Below are 24452 nucleotides of genomic sequence, written 5' to 3'. Positions count from 1 at the left end.
AGGCTGCTGCTGACACCCCACCCCTGCCACATCTGTGGAGAGAGCACTTCTGAGAATGAGATTTTTGTTGTCTTACATGGTTTTTGGTTTTGTTTTTAATATTAATTTTTAGTTGTTCTTTCATAGCTCTGGTTGGCCTGGAACTCACTGTGTGGATCAGGCTGGCCTTGAACTCACAGAGATTAAAGTTGTGTGTGTGCTACCACAACTGGTACATTTGCCTTCTGATTAATTTGTTGGCAATTTTAAAATATCTCAGGTTATTTGTTTGCTCACAGTAGAGCGGACAGCAGCTGTATGAGTGGGTGGATAAGACTCAAAAAGTACATTGTTAGGTTTTGTTTCCCTCCCTGATCTGCAGTTTTGAGTTTGGTAAGTACTAGATACTACTTAAACAAAGAAGGTAGACACTGTTAATCATAGAATTGTCTGTATGCCTCAAAAGCCTTCACAATATTCCAAACATCTAAAATCAGCTTCTCAGAGATAGTACAGTAATAAAACCTGTTTGTTCTATAGATGTAAAAATAGTATCTGAACTATTCATTAATGTTTTATCTTGGATGTGAACTTGCCCAAGTTCTGACAAGACAAAGAGGTCTTATTGCAGATGTGTGTCTTCATTAAACATTGTTACCTAGTGTGGACATGTTCATAGACTTGTAGTACATTGCATAATTGTAAAATAAATACAGTGATGAACTACAGTGATCTAGTAAAGAACTTGCATTAAAATTAGCTGGGATGTGGTCTTAAAATACTCATGCGTTAACCCCCTCCACACAGACTTTATTAAACTGGAATCTTCAAGAGTAAAATACCAGGATATGCATTTAAAAATGATTCTGCTATACATGCCACTTTAAAAACAACTAGATAATGGCCAAGAGTATAGATAACTAGACAGCTTTACACACTAGTAATATGATTATATAAATTGATAGAGTATGGCCAATAGAACAGTTGTGCAGCTAGATAAAGTTTTAAAATCTGCCCTCTATGAATACACATATGCACAGATTTATAGTTTGATTTTTTTTTTCTCTTTGAGACAGGGTCTCCTTCCTTATTGCTCAGTTTGCCTCCAGCTCAAGGTTTGTCTGTCTCCACCGCCTCAGTCATGCACTGGCAGGTGTCTAATAGTGTACTCTGCTGAAGGGAATAGTCTTCAAGAGTGGCTCTGTAGTAGTGCATGCCTGTAATCCCAGTACTCAGGGGCAGAGGTAGGAGAGTCATGACTGTGAGGACAGTGTAGGTCACATGGTGGTACCCTGACTCAAAAGGTTTTTTCTGGAGACATGTTTGTATACTAAAAACTTGTAAGCAGCTAATTGATTTATAGTACACACATGGCTGAATCTATTAAAGTGATACTACAGTTTAATAGTATAATGCCACAGGGGTGGTGTATACCTTTAATCCCAGCACTAGGGAAGTAGAGGCAGACAGATCTCTGTGAGTTCGAGGCCAGCCTGATCCTTAGGGTGAGTTCCAGGGCAGCCACAGCTACACAGAGAAACCCTGTCTTAAAAAAAAAGGAAGAAGGAGGAGTAAAGTATACATGTGTGAAGATTACTTATGCATCCTAAAGTTGCTATGGAAGTAAGCAGGACTTTTTCTGGATGTGGTGGTGTGTTTCTATAATCTCAGGACCTGGGAGGATGAGTCAGGAGACTCCCCAGTTTAAGGACAGCCTGGGCTCCATAGCTGATGCTATCTGCTTTATGTCAGAATGATGTAGGTTTAATGTCTGCATATCTGAATGTGAAAATTAGGTATAAAGTGCTTGTATAATCCTTGGTTGGCTTCTTGCCTATTAGAATTTTAATACTTTTTAATTCTCTTCAATTTTAGGCTCGATGAGAGAAAGGGAAAGTTAAGGATGCTGGAGCAGAACAATGGATTTCTCTTTCTCTTTCATGCAAGGGATCATGGGAAACACAATTCAGCAACCACCTCAACTCATTGACTCGGCCAACATCCGCCAGGAGGATGCCTTTGATAACCACAGTGACATTGTTGAAGATGGTGGCCCGACACCCTTTGAAGCTACTTTGCAACAAGGTTTTCAATATCCACCTACAACAGAAGACCTTCCTCCTCTCACAAATGGCTACCCACCATCAATCAGCTTGTATGAAACTCAAACCAAATACCCACCGTATAATCAGTATCCCAATGGGTCAGCCAACGGTTTTGGTGCAGTTAGAAACTTTAGCCCTACTGACTATTACCATTCAGAAATTCCAAACACAAGACCACATGAAATTCTGGAAAAACCTTCTCTTCCACAGCCGCCTCCTCCTCCTCCTCCTCCTCCTCCTCCTTCGGTACCACAAACTGTGATTCCAAAGAAGACAGGCTCACCCGAGATTAAACTAAAAATAACCAAAACTATCCAGAATGGCAGGGAATTGTTCGAGTCTTCCCTTTGTGGAGACCTCTTAAATGAAGTACAGGCAAGTGAGCACACAAAGTCAAAGCATGAAAGCAGAAAGGAAAAGAGGAAAAAGAGCAACAGACACGAGTCATCTCGATCCGAAGAGCGCAGGTCACACAAGATTCCCAAGCTAGAGCCGGAGGGACAGAATGTAAGTCCAAATGTTCTGTGTAGCTTTGTTGTCTCTGTGTTTACTGGAAGTTGGGAATCTTTTTTATGTTTTTCTTTTCAAATATGAATATTTCTAGTGAGTTCTTGCCATTGGCAAGGTGCCTGGAAATATAATGAATAAACACTTGATGAGAAGATAATAGGCATTATTAGTGAGGAAATATCTTTAACGTTTTTGACACCGAGAGTCTTGCTTCCTTTTCTCTCCTCCCACCTCCTTCGGGGGCTTTCCAAGACAGGCTTTCTCTGTTTAACCCTGCCAGTCTTGGAGCTCACTCTGCACACCAGGCTGACATCCTGAGATCCATCTATCTCTGCCCCTTGAGAGGCTTAATTATTTTCACTTGTTTATATCAAACTCTTGGTTTTGGAAGATGGAGACAAAAGCCAAAGGAAAAGGGGATTTTATATCAGGCCAGATTTGCTGCTAGAGCTTAGATATAAGATGGTTCCCAAGTGTTTGCTCTTCCCGGGGCTGGGGCTTGCATCTTCAGTTCTCACACTCAGGAAGTAGAGGCAGATGCAGGCAGGTGGAGGGAACTCAGGAATTCCAGGCCAGCCAGGGCTACACAGTGAGACCCTGTCTCAAAAATAAAATACAATTAAGGCACATTATTTAAACATATTGATTAGGTCTTCAAATGGAGTTTTTATCAAAGCCTATGTATACTGGTGGATTTTTTTTTTTTTTGGTTATTAATTTTTTTGTTATTTTAATCCAAAGGTATGAGCCAGCATGCCTAGCTCTGGAGCTCTGGTAAATGATTTTACTATCTGGGATTTGATTGTGAATTTCATGGCAATAAGATAATAATACTAAGTATGTAGTAGAGCAGTTCTATTTATATTTCTTTTTTCTTTTCTTTCTTTTTTTTTTTTTCTTTTCTTTTCTTTTTTTGTTTTTTTGAGACAGGGTTTCTCTGTATAGCCCTGGCTATCCTGGAACTCACTCTGTAGACCAGGCTGGCCTCGAACTCAGAAATCCGCCTGCCTCTGCCTCCCAAGTGCTGGGATTAAAAAGGCGTGCGCCACTACCACCCGGCTAGATCAGTTCTACCTTGAGTGAAAAGTTTATGATATAAACTATAGATGTTTCCTAGATATGCATTTAGGGAGAAACAAATAAATGCTTACTTTATGATAGTTATTTGCCTTTATGTTTCATATGTCTGAATAGGTTAATTTCTTGTCTTTGGTTTAAAGAAAGATTATTTAGTTGCACGTTTCTTGGATAGCTGGATTCTACTATTTAGTATGACTAAAATGTGACTGGTCTTCCCCCACCCCTCTTGGGATAAAAGTCACAGTAATCTAGGTTGTCATCAGTCCCACATGTAGTATTTCATGTATTTCCCTATATTTTCTGTCATTTCTTATTCATTTAACACATGTTGATTGAATATCACGTCAGTCACTGTTCTAAGAATTGAAAAGGTATGACTGAATGCAAAGCAAAAGCTATCTGCTCACAGGTGTTTATATTCTAGTTCATTCGTGTGTGTGTGTGTGTGTGTGTGTGTGTGTTGTAAGTATGTAAGTGTATGGGTGTTTTGTCTGCATGTATGTCTATGGTACCACATGAGTGCAGTGCCTGTGGAAACAGAAGAGGGCATTTGGATCTTCTGCAACTGGAGTTACAAACAGTACTGAACCACCACATGGGTGCAGGGGATTGAACTCTGGTCCTTTGGAATAGCAGCCAGTGCTCTTAACCACCAGGCTATTTCTCCAGCCCCTTTTTCCCTCCTTCTCTTTCTGTTTTTCTTTCAGTGTTTTGTTTGTTTGTTTGTTTTTGTTTTTTGGGTTTTTTTTTTTATCATCATATAATGAAATACTCTCTGAAATGCTGTTTTTAAAGCAGTGTGTGTGTGTGTGTGTGTGTGTGTACACCATACAGCATGTGTGGCAGTCAGGATAACTGAAGAGTAGGTTCTCCTCGTTCACCATGTTGATCCCAGGAATTGAACTCAGGTTGTCAGGCTTGGCAGCAAGTGCCTTTCTCTTGGAGCTGTTTCACCAGTCCCCTCTTGTGTTCTCACGTATGTTCATGCATGTGCATGCAGCTATCCATGGAGGCCAGAAGAGGGTCTTGGATCCCCTGGAGTTAGAGTTATAGCCTGTTGTGAGCCGCTTGCTGTGGATGTTGGGAACTGAGCTGGGTTCTCTGGGAGAGCAGCAGCTACTCTTAACCATTGAGCCATGTCTCCACCTGTGTCATGAGTCATGAGGTTTTTTGTTTTTGTTTTTTTCGAAACAGGGTTTCTCTGTGTAACCCTGGTTGTCCTGGAACTCACTTTTAGACCAGGCTGGTCTTGAACTCAGAAATCTGCCTGCCTCTGCCTCCCAAGTGCTCACCATCGCTTGGCCTTTTTTTTTTTTCTTTTTCTTTTTCTTTTTCTTTTTCTTTTTCTTTTTCTTTTTTTTCAACTATCTTCAGTTCTTAATGCTGTCTAACAAATGTCCCACCAGCTTCCATAGTGTCTCATATTGACTTTCTGTTGAGTAAATGAATAAGGAGGATAGAAGTTAGTTGTGCACCACAGATACACTCAGTATAGCACTTGTTTTACTCTAGCCTTGCACAGGGTAGGCACGTGTGTACCACTGAGCAACATTCCCAACCCCACTGTAACATTTCTTGCCTAGATGTTATGAAGAGACATGGGTACACAAAAACCCACATCTGAATTGGCTTTTAGCTTAGTTTCTGAGAACTGCTGTGCTTGCCTGTAAACATTGGTAGTTTTGTTCTTTTGGAGAATATGATTTTGTTTATCTCTTTGAGAAATATTTAGCTAATGTTGTTAAGGGCTTACATTCTACCAGAATTTATTTGCATCTTTTCTTTTCTTTTCTTTTCTTTTCTTTTCTTTTCTTTTCTTTTCTTTTCTTTTCTTTTCTTTTCTTTTCTTTTCTTTTCTTTTCTTTTCTTTTCTTTCTTTCTTTCTTTCTTTCTTTCTTTCTTTCTTTCTTTCTTTCTTTCTATTGTGTGTGTTGATTCCATGCCTCAGCTGTTTGGAATGATACAGATATGGGTGTAGCTGTAGATCTCGCTCTGAGATCCTGCTTTCTGTTTGAGGTACAACTAGAAATGGAGCTATTAGATTAGGGAGGGATTCTGCTAATTTTTTTATTAATTTTTTCCTATAATTAAAAAGAAAGAAGAAATTTTACTAGAAAATAGATCTTCCCATGTAGTATCAACTGCAAATATTTGAAAGCAGTATACACTCATAATCTCACAAAGGTCAGGCGCAGGTGAGTGAGACGTAAGGAAGAGCCGCAGCTCTCCGTCCGCTTGGTGTTCTCCTCTTCCTCACAGTGACAGTGGGGACCGGGAAGTGGGAGCTTGCTGCTTCTCCTCTCACAGTTGACGGAGGAGGATTCCATACTCAGAAGCTGTCTGGTAGCATTCTCTAAACCCTTATTTTTCTTGATTCTGAGTATTTGATGTCATTATTTTTTTAGTTGTTCTTTAACTCATTATGTAGGTCAGGCTGGTCTACTGAAAGCTGTGTGCCACCATATCCAGTTTTAACTTAAAAAAAAAAAAGACTTATTTGTTTTTATTTTATACATGAGTATTTTGCCTGCATGTATGTCTGTACCATGTGCACACAACACCCAAGAAATCCAGGAGAGGGTGTTGGGTTGTCTGGAACTAGAGTTAAGGTACAGGTGTTTGGCCATCCTGTGGTTGCTGGGAACTGAACCCAGGTCCTCTGAAAGAGCAAAAGTGCCTTCAGCTGCGGAGCCTGCTCTCTAACCCTGCTTGACTCTCACTGGCCATTTCTCCAGGAAAGCCTGTCACTCTTCCCTTCCCTCCTCCTAAGATGTCCTCTGTCTGTGCGTTCCAGGCTGCTCTGCTCTTGAATGGCCACAGCTTACCTTCCTCTTGGTCTTGAATGCTGGAATTGAGGCTTGCCCCAGCACAGCTGGTGTACAGCTTCTCTTACTTAAGTTTATGATGCTGTTTTTCATGTTGACCGATTCACCTTATGAGCTCAGAGATCTCTAAATGCCCGCTAGCTTTCTATTTTGTTTCCAGGTTAGCACATCTGTGACATGTGGCATTTTTGCATGGAATAAGGGAATTTAGAGTAAATCTTGGGCTTTCTTTCTTTTGCCACCTCTTTCCTTTGAAAATGACTGAAAATTTCAAATCTTCTTACATGAATTTGACAATGTATCAAAATAGCCTGAAAGAACTATCAACAATTACGTTGGGTGGTGGTGATGCACACCTTTAACCCCAGTGCTCGGGAGGCAGAGGCAGGGGGATATCTGTGAGTTTGAGGTCAGCCTGGTCCATAGACTGAGTTCTAGTACAGCTAGGACTACATAGAGAGACCAAAATAAATAAGTAAGTAAATAAGCAAACCTTTCCTTTATAGAAATTTACTTTTTTTTTTAAAGGGAGTCTCATTAGCCCTGCCTTGGTGGCCTGCTCCTGTCTCCAAGAAAATTTGCTTTTTACAGAAAATGCAAATAATACAAAAGTATAGATTTTCTTTTATTATTTCTTTAATCTCATTGTCCAAAACAGATAATTACTATTATGTTTGTCTTATGTTGTATCAAGTCTTTTCAAGGTTCACATTGTTTTTTTTGTTGTTGTTGTTTTTGTTTTTATTTTTTTCAAATAAAAAGTTTGAAGATGTTGATAGATGTATGGATTACTCCAAAATAATACTATAATTACAATCTCTCTGGTTAAATTTGTTACTTTTATATTTTTTGTGTTTCTGTAGGATTAATTCCTGGAATGTAGTTGTTGAATGAAAGAGTAAACATATTGTAGACTTTTAGTAGCTGGTTCTACCTTGCCTTATAGAAATTCTTTGTTTTCTCTGAGCTTGTAGGAACTGAAGTGCCTCACACATGCTCTGGCAAGCACTCTGCTGTAACTGTATCACCTTTACCTGCCTGTAAAATGTCTCAGTTATAGATATTAGTATGTGTGTATATGGGGAGGGTTGGAGCACAGCTTTGGGTAGTCAGTTCTATACTTCTTTCCTCACCCCATGTTTTTCTCTTTCTTTCTTTCTTTTTTTCTTTCTTTTTTTTGGGGGGGTGGGAGTTCGAGACAGGATTTCTCTGTGTAGACCTGGCTGACCTGGAACTCACTCTGTAGACCAGGCTGGCCTCAAACTCAGAAATCCACCTGCCTCTGCCTCCCAAGTGCTGGGATTAAAGGCGTGCGCCACCACGCCCGGCTCCATGTTTTTCTTTTAAGAGAAAAATTCTGTTACTCTGGCTGGCCTCAGCTCAAGCTATCCTCCTGCCTTAGCTCTCAAATATCTGGTGTTACAAGTCTGTGGCACTAGACCCAACATGGACATTTACTTTTGAAATGATCTGTTTGCTTGCTTGTGCTGTAGTGTGTCTGTGTGTGCCAGGGTGTTAGTGGGAATCAGGGAAAGTCTCTGTGCTCCACAGTATTGTTCTCGGGGTGAACTCAGGCTGGCAGTCTTGGTGGTAGGCACCTTCACCATCCTGCTAGCCACAAGTTCACTATTTCAAAAACTGTTGATTTGTTTAACTTTCTGTGTGTATTAGTGTTTTGCCTGCATGTATGTCTGTGTCCCATGTGCATGCCTTGTGCTTCTGGAAGACAGAAAAAGGCATCGCATCCCTGAAACTGGAGTTGTGGATGCCTGAGTCTCCACAGTTTTGTGTTTGGGAACCAAACCCAGGTCCTCTGCAAGAGCAGCCAGTGCGTTTAGCCAAAGAGCCATCTCTCCAGACTTCTGAAGTTCACTTTAAAAAGAATGTATTTCTGGGGCTCATGATTTAAAAAGTAATATAATAGCTTGTACTTTGAAATTTTATATTTCTTTACTTTAAATTAATATTTTAATTAATGTACATTATGACATTTTCATGTCATTCCTCACTTACAGTTGCATAAGCACCACCCTTTTCTGACACCCTCACGGCTGTCTTGCTGGTCCCTTCAGACAAAGATCCACCTTCTGCTTTCGTTTCACATGCATATATGCACAAATATACACATACACACACATATACGCACATGCATATTACCTTTATATTTAATCAGTTTTATTTTTATATAACTATCTTAACGATGATTCATTAATTTATTTAACTATGCTTATGTGAGTTTGTATCTATCTGGGCATGTGCACAGGAGTGCTGTCAGAGGTCAGAGGCCTTGGAGCTGGAATTACCGGCAGTTGCCAGCCTCCAGGTGTAGGTGCTGGGAACTGAACTCTGCGATGACAGGTGCTCTTAACTGCTGAGCCAGCCCCAGCCCCAGCCCCAGCCCCAGCCCCAGCCCCAGCCCCAGCCCCAGCCCCAGCCCCAGCCCCAGCCCCAGCCCCAGCCCCAGCCCCAGCCCCAGCCCCAGCCCCAGCCCCAGCCCCAGCCCCAGCCCCAGCCACGCTGTCTTCTGGTATGGTTTTTAGAAGCAGGACTGGTTTGCATATCTTCACACTTAACTGAGTGCCTTTTCAGAAACAATTTTAGAAAATTTCCTGGACAAAAATCTGAAATTTTAAGTCTCTCCATACACATTACCAAAGTACTTTCCAGAAAAATTCCAGGTTACAGCTTTAAGCTGTCTCAGTGTCCTATTTTTCCTTCAGTCTGATTAAAAAAAGAAAATGCTGAGAAGAACTCATTGAGTAAAGGTGCTTTCTGAGGAAGCCTGGATACCTGTGTTCAATGCCTGGAACCTACATAAAGGTGGGAGGAGAAGGAGAGAAAGGACTCCCACGTTGTCCTCTGACCTCTGCACACACATCAGACAGAATAACAGGTGTGGGGAGCTGGGAGAAGAGATCAAGTTTTAAGAAAGGAAAAAGCCAGTCTGCCTAACAGTGCTGTTTAGGTGATAAAGTGAGCAGTGAGTTCTAACTGTAGTGTGGAGTGGACAGGTTAAAGCCTGCAGCGCCACATCAGTGTACGTCCTGTCTGAGGTTTACTGCCTCTTTATTCTGTCCCCTACATTTTTCTGCCTAGAGACCAAATGAGAGGGTGGACACTGCACCAGAGAAGCCAAGAGAAGAGCCAGTGCTCAAAGAGGCCATCCCGGTGAGTGGCATGTGAATACTGCGACCAGGTATGGTGTCAGAAGGTGACGGGGCTGGAGAGATGGCTTAGTGATTGTGAGCACTGGTTGCTCTTCCAGAGGACCCAGGTTCAGTTCCCAGCACTCGAACGCTGGCTCAGTTCCAGGGGATCCAACACTCTTCTGAACTCCAGAGGCATTGAGCACACTGTGCAGGAAAGATATATTCATGCACTTAAGTGAAATAAATAAGTCTTCAAAGAACAAAGAGAGGTGACGGCATAGTGTCTGCTTGTTAGTAGTCCACCATTACCATTCATGCCCATCTGTATGTCAGAGAGTGCACTAAAAACCCTTTTAGGACTAGGGGTTTACTATGAGTGATTGTCCTTTTACAGCCATGATCCTCTGTTTTCACTGAGTTCCCAAGATGCAACAGAAACCAGTGGTCCTGTTTTCAGTATTGAGGATGGCCTTATTATTTTCCCCCATTCTTTTTTGCAAGCTATAGATTAGTCGATACCAGGCGAGAGTATAATTGAAGATAATTTTTACAGGTGTGGGGAGCTGGGAGAAGAGATCCCCATGTAAGCACTCCATGTGTGTCCATGTGCGTGAGTATGGGTGTGTGTATGCTGCAGCTCACAGCTTGGAGGTCAGAGAACAGACCTGTGTGTCCTTCCACCTTGTTGTGGAAATGGTCTCTGTTGTTTGCCCCCGTGTTTGCCAGGCTGACTGGCTCACAAGCTTCTGGAGAATATTTCTTCTCCACCTCTCATCTCCATAGGAACACTGGAGTACAGATATGTGCTAGCTCACTTGTTGGTGCCTCGAGCTCGCTTGAGTGACAGGCACCTTATCCTCTAAGCCATCTGCCCAGCCCTAGGAGCACTTAGCATGTAATTTATACACAGTTCTCTCCCTTCCCGCCCGCCTTCCTTCCTCCTTTCTCCTTCTTTTATCCTTCCTCTCTTCTTCTACCCTCCTCCCCCCTCTTTCTCTTCTGTTGGAGTTTTGTGGCATTTTTCTGTAGGTTCCTTCTTCTTTCTCTCTTTCATTCTTTTCTGATGGAGTTTTGTGACCTTTTCCTGTAGGTTCAGCCAATACTGTCTTCTGTTCCAACAACAGAAACATCCACTGGTGTTAAGTTCCAGGTTGGTGATCTTGTTTGGTCCAAGGTGGGAACCTACCCTTGGTGGCCTTGTATGGTTTCAAGTGATCCCCAGCTTGAGGTCCATTCCAAAATTAACACAAGAGGTAAGAAAAGTAATAAATAGATATTAAATAACAAGTTTGCAATAAAGCAAAATGAACATTCAATGTTATATGTGAATGCAAGAATATACAAATATATATTATCTGGCATAAAAATATGAATATCAGATTTTTGTTTCTTCTTGTGATGTGTTTTTGATACAGGGTCTTATTGTATTCAACATTGACCTTGACCATGCAACAATCCTCCTGCCTCTGCTCCTCAGGATTTCCTCAGTTTTTAGTGACAAATGAAATAATTATGGTCTTTTTAAACTGGCAGAGAACATATGTCTTTATATAACTAATGTCTTTATATCTGACTATGTAGCCCTGGCTAGTCTGGAACTGGCTTCATAGTTCAGGCTGGTCTGGAACTTCGAGATGCCCACCTCCACCTTATGAGTGCTGAGCACTGCATGTGTCACCACACCCAGCCCTTATAATAACTTCCTAAAAATATATTTGTGTGTGTGTGTGTTGTGTGTGTGCGCATGTGAGTGTGTATTTACATTTGTATATGCTGGTGCTGTGGAGGCCAGAGGAAGGCATTAGATCCTCAGAAGTTGGAATTACAGGTGACTTTGAGCTGCTTGACATGGGTGCTGGGAATCAAACTTGTGTCCTCTTGAAGAGTAGTAACAAGCCATCTCTCCAACCCTCAATAACAGTTTTCCCCAAAACCTAGGAGTTGAAATGAGGGTTTTGCACACAGTAGGTGAGCATTCTCCAACCAAGTTTTGATAACCCCCTGATGTTTTTGTTTTTCAAAGATTTTTTTTTTCCTTAACTTTATATTATGTACTGGGATCTGTGTACTCTGTACCCACAGAGAAAGGCCAGAAGGGTAGGTATGTTAGAGCCCTTGGAGCTGGAGTTACAGACAGTTAGAGCTGCCTGATGTGGGTGAAGAGAACCACACTTGGGTCCTCTGTAAGAGCGTTATGTAACTACTGAGGCATCTCTCCAGCCCCTTCATCCACAGACCTCTTAGTTAATTTATTAAAGAAAAAACATTTTTTTGGTCATCTGGGAGATGAATATCTGAGAGTACCTGAGGGATTCTCTTAGTTGTGTTAGTAGTTGTGGGAAGAGATGTGTATAGTGTAAGACCCTGGACATTGCAGCCACGCTGTGTGAAAGAATGGAGAAAGGCAGCCATTGGTATGACTCAGTGGGTACTAGCAAGCCTGCTGACCTGAGCTAGAACTCTGGAACCTGTATGGTGGAAGGAGAGAACCCACTCTCTGGAAAAGGTGACCTCTGTGCTGCCCACTACCCAATTCATAAATGTTCGTTCGTTCTTTCTTTCTTTTTTCCTTTCTTTCTTTCTTTCTTTCTTTCTTTCTTTCTTTCTTTCTTTCTTTCTTTCTTTCTTTCTTTCTTTCTTTCTTTCTTTTAAAACATGTCAAAGCAGGACATGGTAGAGTACCTGTTTTAATCCCAGCACTATGGGGGAGGTGTAAGCAGATAGTAACTTCTAGGCCTGCCAGAGCTGTCTCATAGGCAAGACCTGTCTCGAAAAAATTAACTAACTAAGCAAAGAAATAAATAAACAAACAAAACTAAACTAAAACAAAAAATGGAGACCGTGGACTGAGCACAAGCATGCACTAATTCATTGCTTTCTGCTCTTGATTGTGCTGTAGTGTGAGCAGGTCTCCTGTGCTCTGACATCCCACTGTGATGGACTGCAGCTTGGAATTGTGAGCTTAGGCTAGCCTTGGACTTGAAATAGTCTCACCTCAGTCTTCTAAGTAGCTACCATACCTGTCTCCTAGATTTGTTTTTAATTTCTTTCATGCTTCCTTTTATTTGTTTGTTTGTTTATTTATTGGTTTTTCGAGACAGGGTTTCTCTACGTAGCCCTGGCTGTCCCGGAACTCCCTCTGTAGACCAGGCTGGCCTCAAACTCAGAAATTCACCTGCCTCTGCCTCCCAAGTGCTGGGATTAAAAAGGCCTGCGCCACCACTGCCCAGCCGTGCTTCCTTATCTTAAAGACACTAATTTACTGGCTTTCATACTTCACTTAAAAATGAAAGCATATTAGTGATTAGATATTTTATATGAGTTTAATGTATAGACTAAGCCTTTTTTTGAGCTGTCCTGTGTTTTGTTTTATTTTGTTTTGATACATGGTCTCATTCTGTAGAGTCCGGGCCATTCCCTTCTGCTTCATGATTCTGAGCTCAGGGCTTACAGATTGACTTCACCGTGCCTCACTCAGGTGAACATAAGTTCACTATGAATTCCTATGCGAGTCATTTTCACTGAAACAAGTACTTTTCATCGTATTAACTTTCACACGGTGATGGTATTAACTTTCATTCGGTGCTTTTATTCTCTTCTGACTCATTCATGACTGTAAATACACCTGGAAAGTTTTTGAGAGGACAGACGTATGCCTTGGCTCTAGCTATAATAGATAACTGTGCCTTAGGAGTGTTGCAAGCTAAGCAGGGCTATATTCTATGTGTGCTTTGTCCAAGCATGATAGATTCCTAAGAATCTCCCACCTGGAAGTGATTGCTAAGTTCAAAGACAGTTTGGCTTATAATTTATTTCTGGGTACCTGCTTTGTGAACACATCTTTATCATCTGTTGACTTCTTCATTATCAGTGACAATTTTTTTCTTTTTTCTTTGGACATTAAATTTCCTTTTTGATACCTGTGCATTATTAATGAGAAGAAAAAAGTGTCTAGAGGTCAGATTTGTGGGGTTTGCCCTACTGGTGACACTGGCTAAGAATAGCTAAGAATCTGCCAAAGTATAGTAGTTAGTATTGTTTACCGTCTTTCTTCTTGGCACCATGTGCTGATTAAAGGCTGGCAGAGTAGATGTGGGGCAGGACTGAAGAAACTCAAAGCTGTCATTTGTTTTGTTTGTTTGTTTGTTTGTTTTGCAAGGTACTGTATTAGATGGTTGTATTATGTATTTCTTAATATTTTTTTTTTAAAGCAGTCTCATGTAACCTAGGCTGCCCTCAAAGTTGCTATGTAGCTGAGGATGATGTAAAATTTCTGATTCTCCTGCCTCTACCCTCTGCTGGAGTTATAGACGTGCACCACCATACCTGCTTAATGGGTGCTGGGAATGGACCCTTACTCTTCGAGTAAGGCAAGCACAGCTGAGCTACCTCTGCAACCTACCTAGTGAATATTTCCTCCTGTGATGCTTAAAGCAGCTATCCATGAGGTGGATCCTGTGTCTCAGCAAAGTAGTCTGAAAACCATGTCCTAACCCATGCTCTACAGCCAGCTGCGCCCCTGCAGTCATAACTCAGAGCAGTACATGTGGGAAAAGGGGTTAGGTCAGCCTTGTGCTGGAACTTCCATAGCTCTGTTCATGGAGAATGGGCAGGCGTTGTCAAAGAAGTCTAAATCAATTCCTGAACTAAAACAGTTCCTGCCCATATATATCTAGGGCTTAAGAGCTTTCAAAGTGATACCACACGAGAGTCATGGCTCTCCTCTTCTCTCCTCATAAGACAGCAATCTCTTGAGGTTAAGGAGTTTTTTTACAAATTTCTTTTTAAACTTTCTTTCTTGTATGTGTGCATGGGGAGGGAGAGGCGTGCACAAGCCTGTGGGTGCCCTGGAGGCTTAGATCCCCTGAGCTGAAGTTACCGCCGAGTCTTGAACTTCCTGAGGTGCACTGGGTGGGAACTGAGCTCGTCCTTTGAAGGAATTTGCAGTCTTCACTGCTTGAGTCATTAATTCATCCACTAATCAGATGACTTCATCGAGGCCAGTTTTTTATTTTAGTGCTAGAAAATTTGTTTATATTACTCTTAGTAATTTGTAGAATTTAAAAATCATTCATGCTTTGATTAAAAGCATGAATTGTATTTTGTCATAAACCTTTTAAAATCTCATAGCTTTTTTGAAATAGTCATATAGTAAAATTTAATCATTTATTTGTTTGTTATTTATTTGAGGCAGGATCTCACTATGGAGTTCTTTCTGGCCTGGCATTCCCTGTATAGACCAGGCTGGCCTAGGACTAGAACTGCCTGCCTCTGTCTGCCAAGAGCTGGGGTTAAAGGTGTGTACTACTAAGTCTGGCTCAGGTTTAGTTACCCTTTTATTTAAATGCCAGAACTTACTGATTTTTAAAACTCCATTCAGAGTCGTGCTACTGTCCCCACAACCTAAGAATGTTGTCATGCCCTAAGAGACATGGCTAGCTGTCAGTCAGTACCTTCCCCCTTAGTGTCATTGCCAGTCTGCTGGCTTCTTTCACTTAGCATGGTTTAGAAAGCTATCCATGTTTTAACATGTTATTAGTACTTTGCCACTTTTTATTGTCAAATAATATCCTGTTGTAGCATATAGTATAGTTTTAAGTAGAATAGCTTTCTCAGATTTTAGTTTGTACATGATGCCTGTGAAGCGCTCCGTGCTGCTTTGTATCTAAGCCATTTTGTACAGTTTATCTTGATCATACATAGTAGTCATTGCTTTCTATATTGTTACTAGTCAGACTGTTAACATTGGACATTATATTTAGCAATTTTCATACTATAAATAATAGTAACTTTTTGCAAGAGTGTTGAAAGATATTTAGACCGTATTTCTATTTTAAATTGTATTTTATTGTTTAGTTTTCATTTTAAGTTGAAATTAAATGCTTTTATTTTTAAAATATTAAATATTGATTGGGGTTGGGCAAGACTCCGAGTATAACTGACAGAACCCAAAAGATGTCCATAACCCCAGCTTCCATCTATGTAAATGCTATAAAGCTTGAGGTGGGCTGGAGAGATGGCTCAGTGGTTATGAGCAATGCCCACTCTTCCAGAGGACCTGGGTTCAATTCCCAGCACCTACACACAATCTTTAACTCCAGTTTCAGGATCTGATGTTCTCTTCAGGCTTCCTTGAGCACCAGGCACTGATGCATAGATACACACATGTGCAGATAAAACACCTGCATACCATATTCAGAAAATAGACATTTTTGAGGTAATTATTTTTCTCTCTGCATATTTGTAATTAAAAGACATGTAAATGAAGGTTTTCTTTTTCTTGGGGAGGGTTGGTGTTTTGTTTTGTTTTGTTTTGTTGTTGTTTTGTTTTGTTTTTGAAGTATCTCACTGTGTTGCCCAGGATGATCTGGGACTTTGAGCCCTTGGCCTTCTGAGTACTGTGTCACATAGCATGGACGTTTACTCTGTGAGTGTGTAGGTGTGTTCACCTGTGTACACACACTGACCTGGAGGAGGATGCTGGGTGTCTTATTGTATATCACTGTCTACCTTATTATTCCCTTTGAATCTGGATTTCCTACTGAATCTGCAGTTTAGCTGATGGCCAGAAAACCCAGCTGTCGTCCTGCCTCCATTTTACAGCGCTGGCTTACAGGCAGACGTATGAGGTCATGCCTGGATTCTCACCCTGGTGCTGAGGATATGACTCACATCCTCATGCCTGTACATCAAGTGTGCTTATCTGCTCAGCCATCTTCTCTTTTCTCAGCCTCATGCCTCATGCGTGCTTCTCTTCCCCCTCTCCCCTCCCTCCCCTTCTTCTCTTCCATGTGACAGGGTCTCATTATGCAGTCTTGACTGACCTTGAACTTGAAGAGATCTGCCTGCCTCTGCTTCCTGAGTGTGGATTAAAGCATGTGCCACCTGCCAGCATGCTCACGTTGCCTTTTCACATCAACAATATTTTTAAAGTTTTCAAAAGTACATAGTTTTTTAAAAGCATGAGTATTTTGCCTGCAGGTGTGTATGTGCCCCATCTGTGTGCGTGGTGCCTGGGGTGCAGGAAGAGTATTGCATCCTTGGAGTAGAGTTGGTTGTGAGCCTCTGTGTGGGTGCTGAAAAAAGAGCCTGGTCCTCTGCAAGAGCAATGTGCTCTTAAGTACTACTCTGGGTGTAAGAGAAGGTTGGGGCATCTTGAGTTGTGGCTTGTGCTGGAGCCACAGCACGCACTGGGGCACTGGACACTTGATTGTGGAGTCGTAGAACTGCTTGACATCTGGCCAGTGGCACTTGCCTGCCAAAGTCTCTTCTGCTTTAACTCTGGATGGAGCGAGCACAGATATGGTGCCGGGCACCCATGTCTTGGTAGCACTGTGTGAAGGTACCAGCAGTGGTCAGGTCCCAATACTCTCTGTACATGCTGTCTGTACCACTGCACGAGTATATGCTGTGCTAACTTCCCAAACACCCTCCCACAGAGCACTGCCTACCCCCTAACTAAATCATCTTCTTAAGATGTGACACAAAGTACCAGAAGTGGGATTTGGTCACATGGCTGGGTACAAAGATGGGCATCCAGGACAGTGGTGGCATGTGGCACTTTGGGATGGGCAAGCAGCACCCTACCCTGCACCCCAAAGTGTGCCCAAGGTCCTCATGGCAGTCAGTCCTCGTAACCCCCACTCATAAAAGGATTTTTGTTTTTGTTTTTCGAGACAGGGTTTCTCTGTATAGCCCTGGCTGTCCTGGAACTCACTCTGTAGACCAGGCTGGCCTCAAACTCAGAAATCCCCCTGCCTCTGCCTCCCAAGTGCTGGGATTAAAGGCGTGTGCCACCACCGCCCAGCACAAAAGGATTTTTAACAGACTTTTAATTCTGGTTGTGGGTATGTGCATCTGAGAGTCTCTCTGGAGCTAGCGTTACAGGAAGTTATGAGCTGCCTGATGTGGGTGCTGGCACAGACTCTAGTTGTCTGGGGGATCCCTAGATGCTCCCCACCACTGAGCCATCTCTCTAGCCCTGCATTATTTCTCGGATATAAAATCATTTCTTCTGGAAATGAAATGATAGAAAGCTTAGAAAGTTGAATCAGCTATTCAGAGACACACATGTTTGCTTTAGTTTTCATGTCTTCAGGATTTATTTTATTTTATTTATTTTTTTTAAAGATTTATTTATTTATTACATGTAAGTACACTGTAGTTGTCTTCAGACACCCCAGAAGAGGGCGCCAGATCTCGTTACGGATGGTTGTGAGCCACCATGTGGTTGCTGGGATTAGAACTCTGGACCTTCGGAAGAGCAGTCGGGTGCTCTTACCCACTGAGCCATCTCTCCAGCCCCAGGATTTATTTTATTTTGCTTTTACTTTTGCTTTTTAGACTGTGGGTGAGAACAACTGAGGACTGAACCCTGGGCCCCTGTAAGTGTTCTCACAGGGAGCTATACCCCCAGGCTTTTAAAAGCTGTTTATTTGTAAATGATTTACTTATGTTGACGTGTGTGAGTATGTGCCTGCATATATTAATATGTGTGCACATATGTGTGCCTGGTGCCCGTGAAGTCCAGAAAAGGTTGCCAGATTCCCTCGAACTGGAGTTAGTTGTGAGCTGTGTGTTGGGTTCTCTGCAAATGCTCTTAACCACAAGTCATTTCTCTAGCCCTTTAGTTTTTATTTTGAAACCAGTTCTCACTAAACTTCCAAAGCTGGCCTCAAATTCTTAACCTTTCTACTCTGCCTCCAGAGCTAGGATTACAGGCGCACTCGTAATCTCTTTTTTTTAAAAAAAGATTTATTTATTTTATTTATGAGTACACTGTAGCTATCTTCAGACACACCAGAGGAGGGCATCAGATCCCATTACAGATGGTTGTAAGCCACCATGTGGTTGCTGGGAATTGAACTCAGGCCTCTGGAAGAGCAGCCATTGCTCTTAACGGCTGAGCCCTCTTTCCAGCCCCACTTGTAATCTTTACATACTAACACACACACACACACACATATACAAAGCTACTTCTTTTTTATAATAGTTTTTTAATTAAAAACTTTTTTGAGATTTTATGTGTAGTTGTGTTTTGCTTGCTTGTATGTATGAATACCACATGTACGACTAGTTCCTGCAGAGATCAGAGAACATTGGGTCCCCTGAAACTGGAGATTGGATTGTCTCAAGCCATCATCTGGATGTTGGGAATGGAAACCTGGTCCTCTGCTAGAGCAACTAGTGCTCTTAACCACTGAGCCATTTCTCTAGGCCCTTTATAATAATTTAAACTTTATTTTAGATTTGTTTTATGTGTATATTTTGCCCGCATGTATATATTTGCATGTGTGTGCAGTGCCCACAAGGCCAAAAGAAAGCATCGGATACCCTGGAACTGGAGTTAGAGGTGGTTGTGAACATGTGGGTGCTGGGAATCAAGCCTGGGTCCTCTGGAAGAACAGGCACTGCTCTTAACCACTGAGCCATCTCTCCAGCTTAGTCCCCACACTTTTTATTGATCTGATAAATTTTTCTGAGTGATAAATTTTTGGAATTATCTTTGATAAAGGCCCAACTTTTGTTCTAAAAAAGTGAAAGCCCTTTTTAAAATGTGAAGTGCAAGCTCACTGTCTGTCCAGATGTCCTAAACAGTGTCAAGTTGTTATACACATTTTAAATCCTTTGAGCTCATTTGGTTTATTTTAGAAAGATTTATTTTTCACTTTTGCTGAATATATGTGTGTATACATGTGAGTACCAGTAAAGGACATCAGGTCCCCTGGAGCTGGGGTTACAGGTGCCAGGGTGAGTCCACTCCGAGAGAGCCACAAGAGCACCTGATCTCTGAGCCATTTCTAGCCCACTCTGTTTAACTTATAGTAAGTAGTCCAGTTTGTTCTGCTGGCTATGGCTTAGGAGTGCTTAATAGGATAAGGCGGGACATTACGTTGGAAGTCAGCCTTGGCTAACTAACTAGACCCTGCCATCTCAAACGAAGAGCTTTGATACTTTTTGTAGGTTATATCTAATACTATTTAATTTAGAAATTAACTTTTAGTCACTTGCAAATTATTTCATATAATCATTAATTATGGGTTTGGTTTTTTCTTCTTTTTCTTTTCTTTTTTTTTAACTGTTTTCTTAAAAGATAATGGGGGCTGGAGGTCTGGCTCAGCAGTTAAGAATACTTGCTATTCTTTAGGAGACCCTGAGTTGCCAGCACTCACACAAGGCAGCTCACTACTGTCTAACCCCAGCTCCTGGAGGCTCTGTCTCCTGGGACCTCCTAGAGTCACTCATATATATGCACATACCCACACCACACACACAAGTGTATATAGTTAAAATAAAATTGTAAAAACACTAGTTAATGAGGGGCTGGTGAGATGGCTCAGCACTTGCTGCCATGCCTGCAAACCTTTGTTCAATACACAGAACCCACATGGTGGGAAGAGAGACCCAACTCCTAAAAGTTGTTTAAACAATGTAGTATGATTTTCTTTTCAAACTTAATGGAGGCATGATATTGTTTTTAAATATTTGCAGATTTGTAATGTCTGGCTTGATTTTCATATCCATTCTACATTCAGTTATGATTTGCTGTTTTGGTTGCAAATGGAACATAATGCTGATTCATACATCTGCAGGCTAGGAAAGGGAAGAGAGGTTTAACAGTCTCTTGAGAGCACTGAGGAGAGCTGCTTCACTACACCAAAGCTCAAGGGGTAGAAGGTAAATTCCAGACGGAATCTGAAATCAGTTCAGTGAACATTTGTCCTTTGTTACGTTCAAATCTCCTGGTTCAACTAGGCATGGAGCCAACAACAACATTTAATTCCAGTACTTGGGAAGCTGAGACAGTCAAATCTCTTGTCTGTTTGAGTCCAGGCTAGTCCAGAATGAGTTCCAAGCCAGACAGGAGTATACAGTGAGGCCCTGTCTCAAAAGAAAAGAAAACAAAACAACCCCTGTAAGTTGTTTTGTATAGGTCAGAGGACTATATTGTGCTTTGATGGGTCTTTTACCATCCATGATTTTGTGTGCATGCACTGGCCATTTAAAAAATTCTTGTCTTAGTAAGATCTTTCATATGTTGACAAATCCCTTTGTAGCTATATTCTCTTTCCCTCCCTCCCTCCCTCCCTCCCTCCCTCCCTCCCTCCCTCCCTCCCTCCCTCTCTTTGTCCCCCCCCCCCGCCCCCCCCCCCCACCAGCGTCTTTCTATGTAGCCTTGGCTGTCCTGAAACTCACTCTATATATAGTTTAGGCTGGCCTGAGAGTAAGAGATCTACTTACGTCTGCTTTTCCTTGTGCCAGACTGAAAGCATATGCCACCACGCCAGCTAGGTGTTCTTTTAAGTCATCTCTTCTCAGAATCTTTTTGATATTGAGAAGTTAGAAGACTAAAAGAGGCAAAGACAGGTTTTCCAGAATTCCAGTATGGTTTGAAAGATTAAACTGTATCATTGATAACAAATAATGTTGTTTTCCTTGAAGTAGGACTTCGTTCTTGAGAGATACCTACACCTTCTCACATCTGAGTAACTGCAGAAAGGCACATTGTCTAGTGACTCTGGTGCTCCACCGTGCTCCCAGATGACCTCAGTCTGTGCTTCCTCAGGGCGGCCTTCACTGTCAGTCTGCACACGTGCCTCATGCTTTTCCTTTGCTTTCTCATTGCACAGCGTATTAAAGAGTCAGATGCAAGTAGGAGGTTTAGGAAAATTAGTAATTTTTGCTCATTTGTCAAGGCCATTGCATAAAACTCTCCTTTAGAAAAGGTGCCAGTGTGTGGCAGTGAGGCACCTCATGGCTGGATGTAGTCCTGTGCAGTGTTTGTGTTGAGATGCCAGGAGTTTTATCTGCTACTGCTTTTCTGCCTTAAATGTAAAGAGAAATCACTGTGGTATTATTAGTGAATCATTGTAGGGGTCACAGGACCCCTAAAACAGTCTCATGTTTATATAGCTAACAAAATGATTTGATCAGTATTTGGCTCTTAAAAGTTCAAAGAAAAATGTTCTGTTTTGGTGAGAAATGTTTTGTGTTTTTATTCCAATTTGTAAAAATATTAGAGACAAATATATGTGGATTTTTATGTCCTAACAAAATTAATATAAGTTTTTACTTACAGGTGCCCGGGAATATCATGTCCAATTTTTTAGCAACCAGCCCGAGAGGGCATGGGTTCATGAGAAACGGGTCCGGGAATACAAAGGTCATGAACAGTATGAAGAGTTACTAGCCGAGGCAGCCAAGCAAGCCAGCAATCATTCTGAAAAGCAAAAGGTAATGCGGCCTGCTAATCCTCATGGTTTGTTTGTTTGTTTGTTACATTGGAGATGGAACCCAGGGCTTTCCCCATGGCAGGCAAGCAGTCTGCTGCTGAGCTACACCCCACTGTCCACTGATGCATTAAAGCACAAGTATCACTTTAAAGTTTGAGGCCAGCCTGGTGTATATAGCAAGTTCCAGGCCATTCAGAGCTACACAGTGAAGCCCTGTCTCAAAAAAAAGAAGTACTAAATGCACAGTTGTGTATGTCATGCAACATTGTAGTACTGCCGAGACTGTGGGAAGTGAGGCTGTAGCTCATGTGGTTGAGTGCTTGCCGTGGACATAAAGCCCTGCGTTAGATTGTTGCTTCCACACAAGCTGCACATCTGATAGAGGCGGGAGAATCAGAGCTTCAGTTTCTGCTCCATAGAGTTTAGGGCTAGCCTGGAATACACAGGATCCTATCTCAAATACAAAGACCAGTTTAATAATCTCTTGTAAATTGATGTGCACAAATCCAGAAGATAGTAATGACACTTACTTTGATAAGGATTGTAAATATTTTTTTCTGTAAATATCTTCCTGTAACTTCTTTATTAATAAACTTATTTTTTTTTTTTTTTTTTTTTTTTTTTAATTTGGTTTTTCGAGACAGGGTTTCTCTGTGTAGCCCTGGCTGTCCTGGCACTCACTTTGTAGACCAGGCTGGCCTCGAACTCAGAAATCCGCCTGCCTCTGCCTCCCGAGTGCTGGGATTAAAGGCGTGCGCCACCACGCCCGGCTAATAAACTTATTTTTATCAAAGATTTAAAAATACGTGATAAGAACCAGATGTGTGATATCTGTAATGCCAGCATTTTGGAGGCTAACATTGGAGAGTTCAAAGTTTAAAGTCAACTTAGGCTACACAATAAGAACTATTTTAAAAACTAAGATCAAACCATGTAAAAAAGTTTAGTACTTTCTGTGAAATAAGTGTTGTTTAAAGTATTGATATACTTATTTAATCTTTATAATAATTTAACTAAGGTAGTAAGGTATTGTTCTTTTCAACAGATCAAGAAAGTAAGGTACGGAAGGCTTAAGTCACTGGGTTCATCTTAGAGCATGCATTATAGAACCAGGAAATCAATCAATCTCTCTCTCTCTCTCTCTCTCTCTCTCTCTCTCTCTCTCGTTGATTTTTTTAATTTATTGTCTTAGTTTGGTTATATTTTATCTGTTATTGGCATATTCATTATACATACTCAGTTCTAGGTTTCATAAAGGTAATTTTTTTTCAAGTATATCATGCAGTTAGTGTAGGTCTCTTATAATTCAGAAATTTCTAATTTTTTTATACTTGCTACATATTGGCTAGGAGTGTCCTGTGCTTTAACCCCAGCATATACGAGGCAGGAGCAGGCAAGTCTGGGTGAGTTCAAGTCCAGCCTGGTCTGTAGAAAGAGTTTTAACCACCAACAGCAAACACCAACTAAACTTTACCACAGGATAAAATAAAAAGGAATAGTAATTATTATCACCATCATCTTTATTTATTTATTTTGATAAAACAAAAAACAGAGTCCAGAAGCATCTGACTCTTTGGAGCTGGAGTGACAGGCAGCTATGAGCTGCCTGTCCTGAGTCCTAGGACTCAACCTCTGCTCTTCTGGAAGAGAAGTACATGCTTTTTGGGGCAGAGAAGGGGATGCAGGGGGCGTGGTTTAGGTCACCCTTTGTATCCTTGGCTGTCCTGAAACTCACTATATCCTGAAACTACCAAGCTGCCCTCAAACTCACAGAAATCTGCCTGCCTCAGCCTTCTAAGTGCTGGGACTAAAGGCATTTGCCATCATGCCTTGCCTTCAATACATACGCTCAAGGCTGAGCCATCTTTCCATCTGGGTGGAGACACAGAGGATTTTAATTAATTTTATAAGACTTAAATTTAAATACTTAGTCATCAACATTTAGCATATACTATGCCATCTCATAGTCTGCCTCTTTAAAAAATTTTATTATCACTTTTTGTTGTTTTTCCGAGATGGGGTCTCACTGTGTAGCCCTTCCTGGCCTGGAGCTCACTCTGTAGACCAGGCTGGCCTTGAACTCCTGCAGATCTGCCTTTCTCTGTCTCCTGAGTCTTGCATTAAAGGCGTGTACCATTCTGCTCAGCATTATTATTGTATTTATTCTGTCTATACATGTATAGCTCACCTGCTGCAGTGTGTGTGGAGGTCAGAGGACAACTTAGAGGAGTTGTTTCTCCCCTTCTGTCATGTGGGTCCCAGGGATGGTTAGTGAGGCGTAGAGGCCAGCGCCGCTGCCGAGTGCCTCCCTGGCCCCTGCCTGCCTAAACAGTTCTTCCTTACTTTGCTCATCCTTTTATTTAGCTTCTTTCAGTTTGATTCAGCGCTTTCTTACCCTCCTGCCAGTGCAGACTCTGCTGCTCAGCCTCTGTGGACAGGCGTCCAGGGTTTGCTGACCACTACTCTGTAACCGAAACACACACACACAACACCCCACTCCCACCCCGACCCCCACCCCACACTGGCTTTCCTTTGTTTTGTTGCTCCCTTAGATTTTCTCCTTTCTCTTCA

The 24452-nt window shown here is 41.7% G+C and overlaps 1 protein-coding gene across 7 annotated transcripts in view; it reads left to right on the top strand.

Moving 5' to 3' along the window:
* The window catches only part of Nsd3 (nuclear receptor binding SET domain protein 3), a 119838-nt gene that overhangs the window by 37663 nt on the left and 57723 nt on the right, over positions 1 to 24452 (top strand). For all 7 annotated transcript variants that reach the window (XM_029480236.2, XM_029480240.2, XM_029480239.2 and 4 more), the window contains exons 2-5: positions 1855 to 2591; positions 9596 to 9667; positions 10739 to 10901; positions 21728 to 21882. In XM_029480236.2, coding sequence (XP_029336096.1) covers positions 1899 to 2591; positions 9596 to 9667; positions 10739 to 10901; positions 21728 to 21882 — 1083 coding nt within the window. In that variant the 5' untranslated portion in view covers positions 1855 to 1898. The remainder of the gene's footprint in view (positions 1 to 1854; positions 2592 to 9595; positions 9668 to 10738; positions 10902 to 21727; positions 21883 to 24452) is intronic.

This window comes from Mus caroli, unplaced genomic scaffold, assembly GCF_978045245.1.
Source record: "Mus caroli unplaced genomic scaffold, Mus_caroli_1 scaffold_10, whole genome shotgun sequence".
In the NCBI taxonomy this organism is placed as follows: Eukaryota; Metazoa; Chordata; class Mammalia; order Rodentia; family Muridae; genus Mus; species Mus caroli.
The sequence above is the reverse complement of the archived record's forward strand: the minus strand, read 5'-3'. Positions and strand labels throughout refer to the sequence as shown.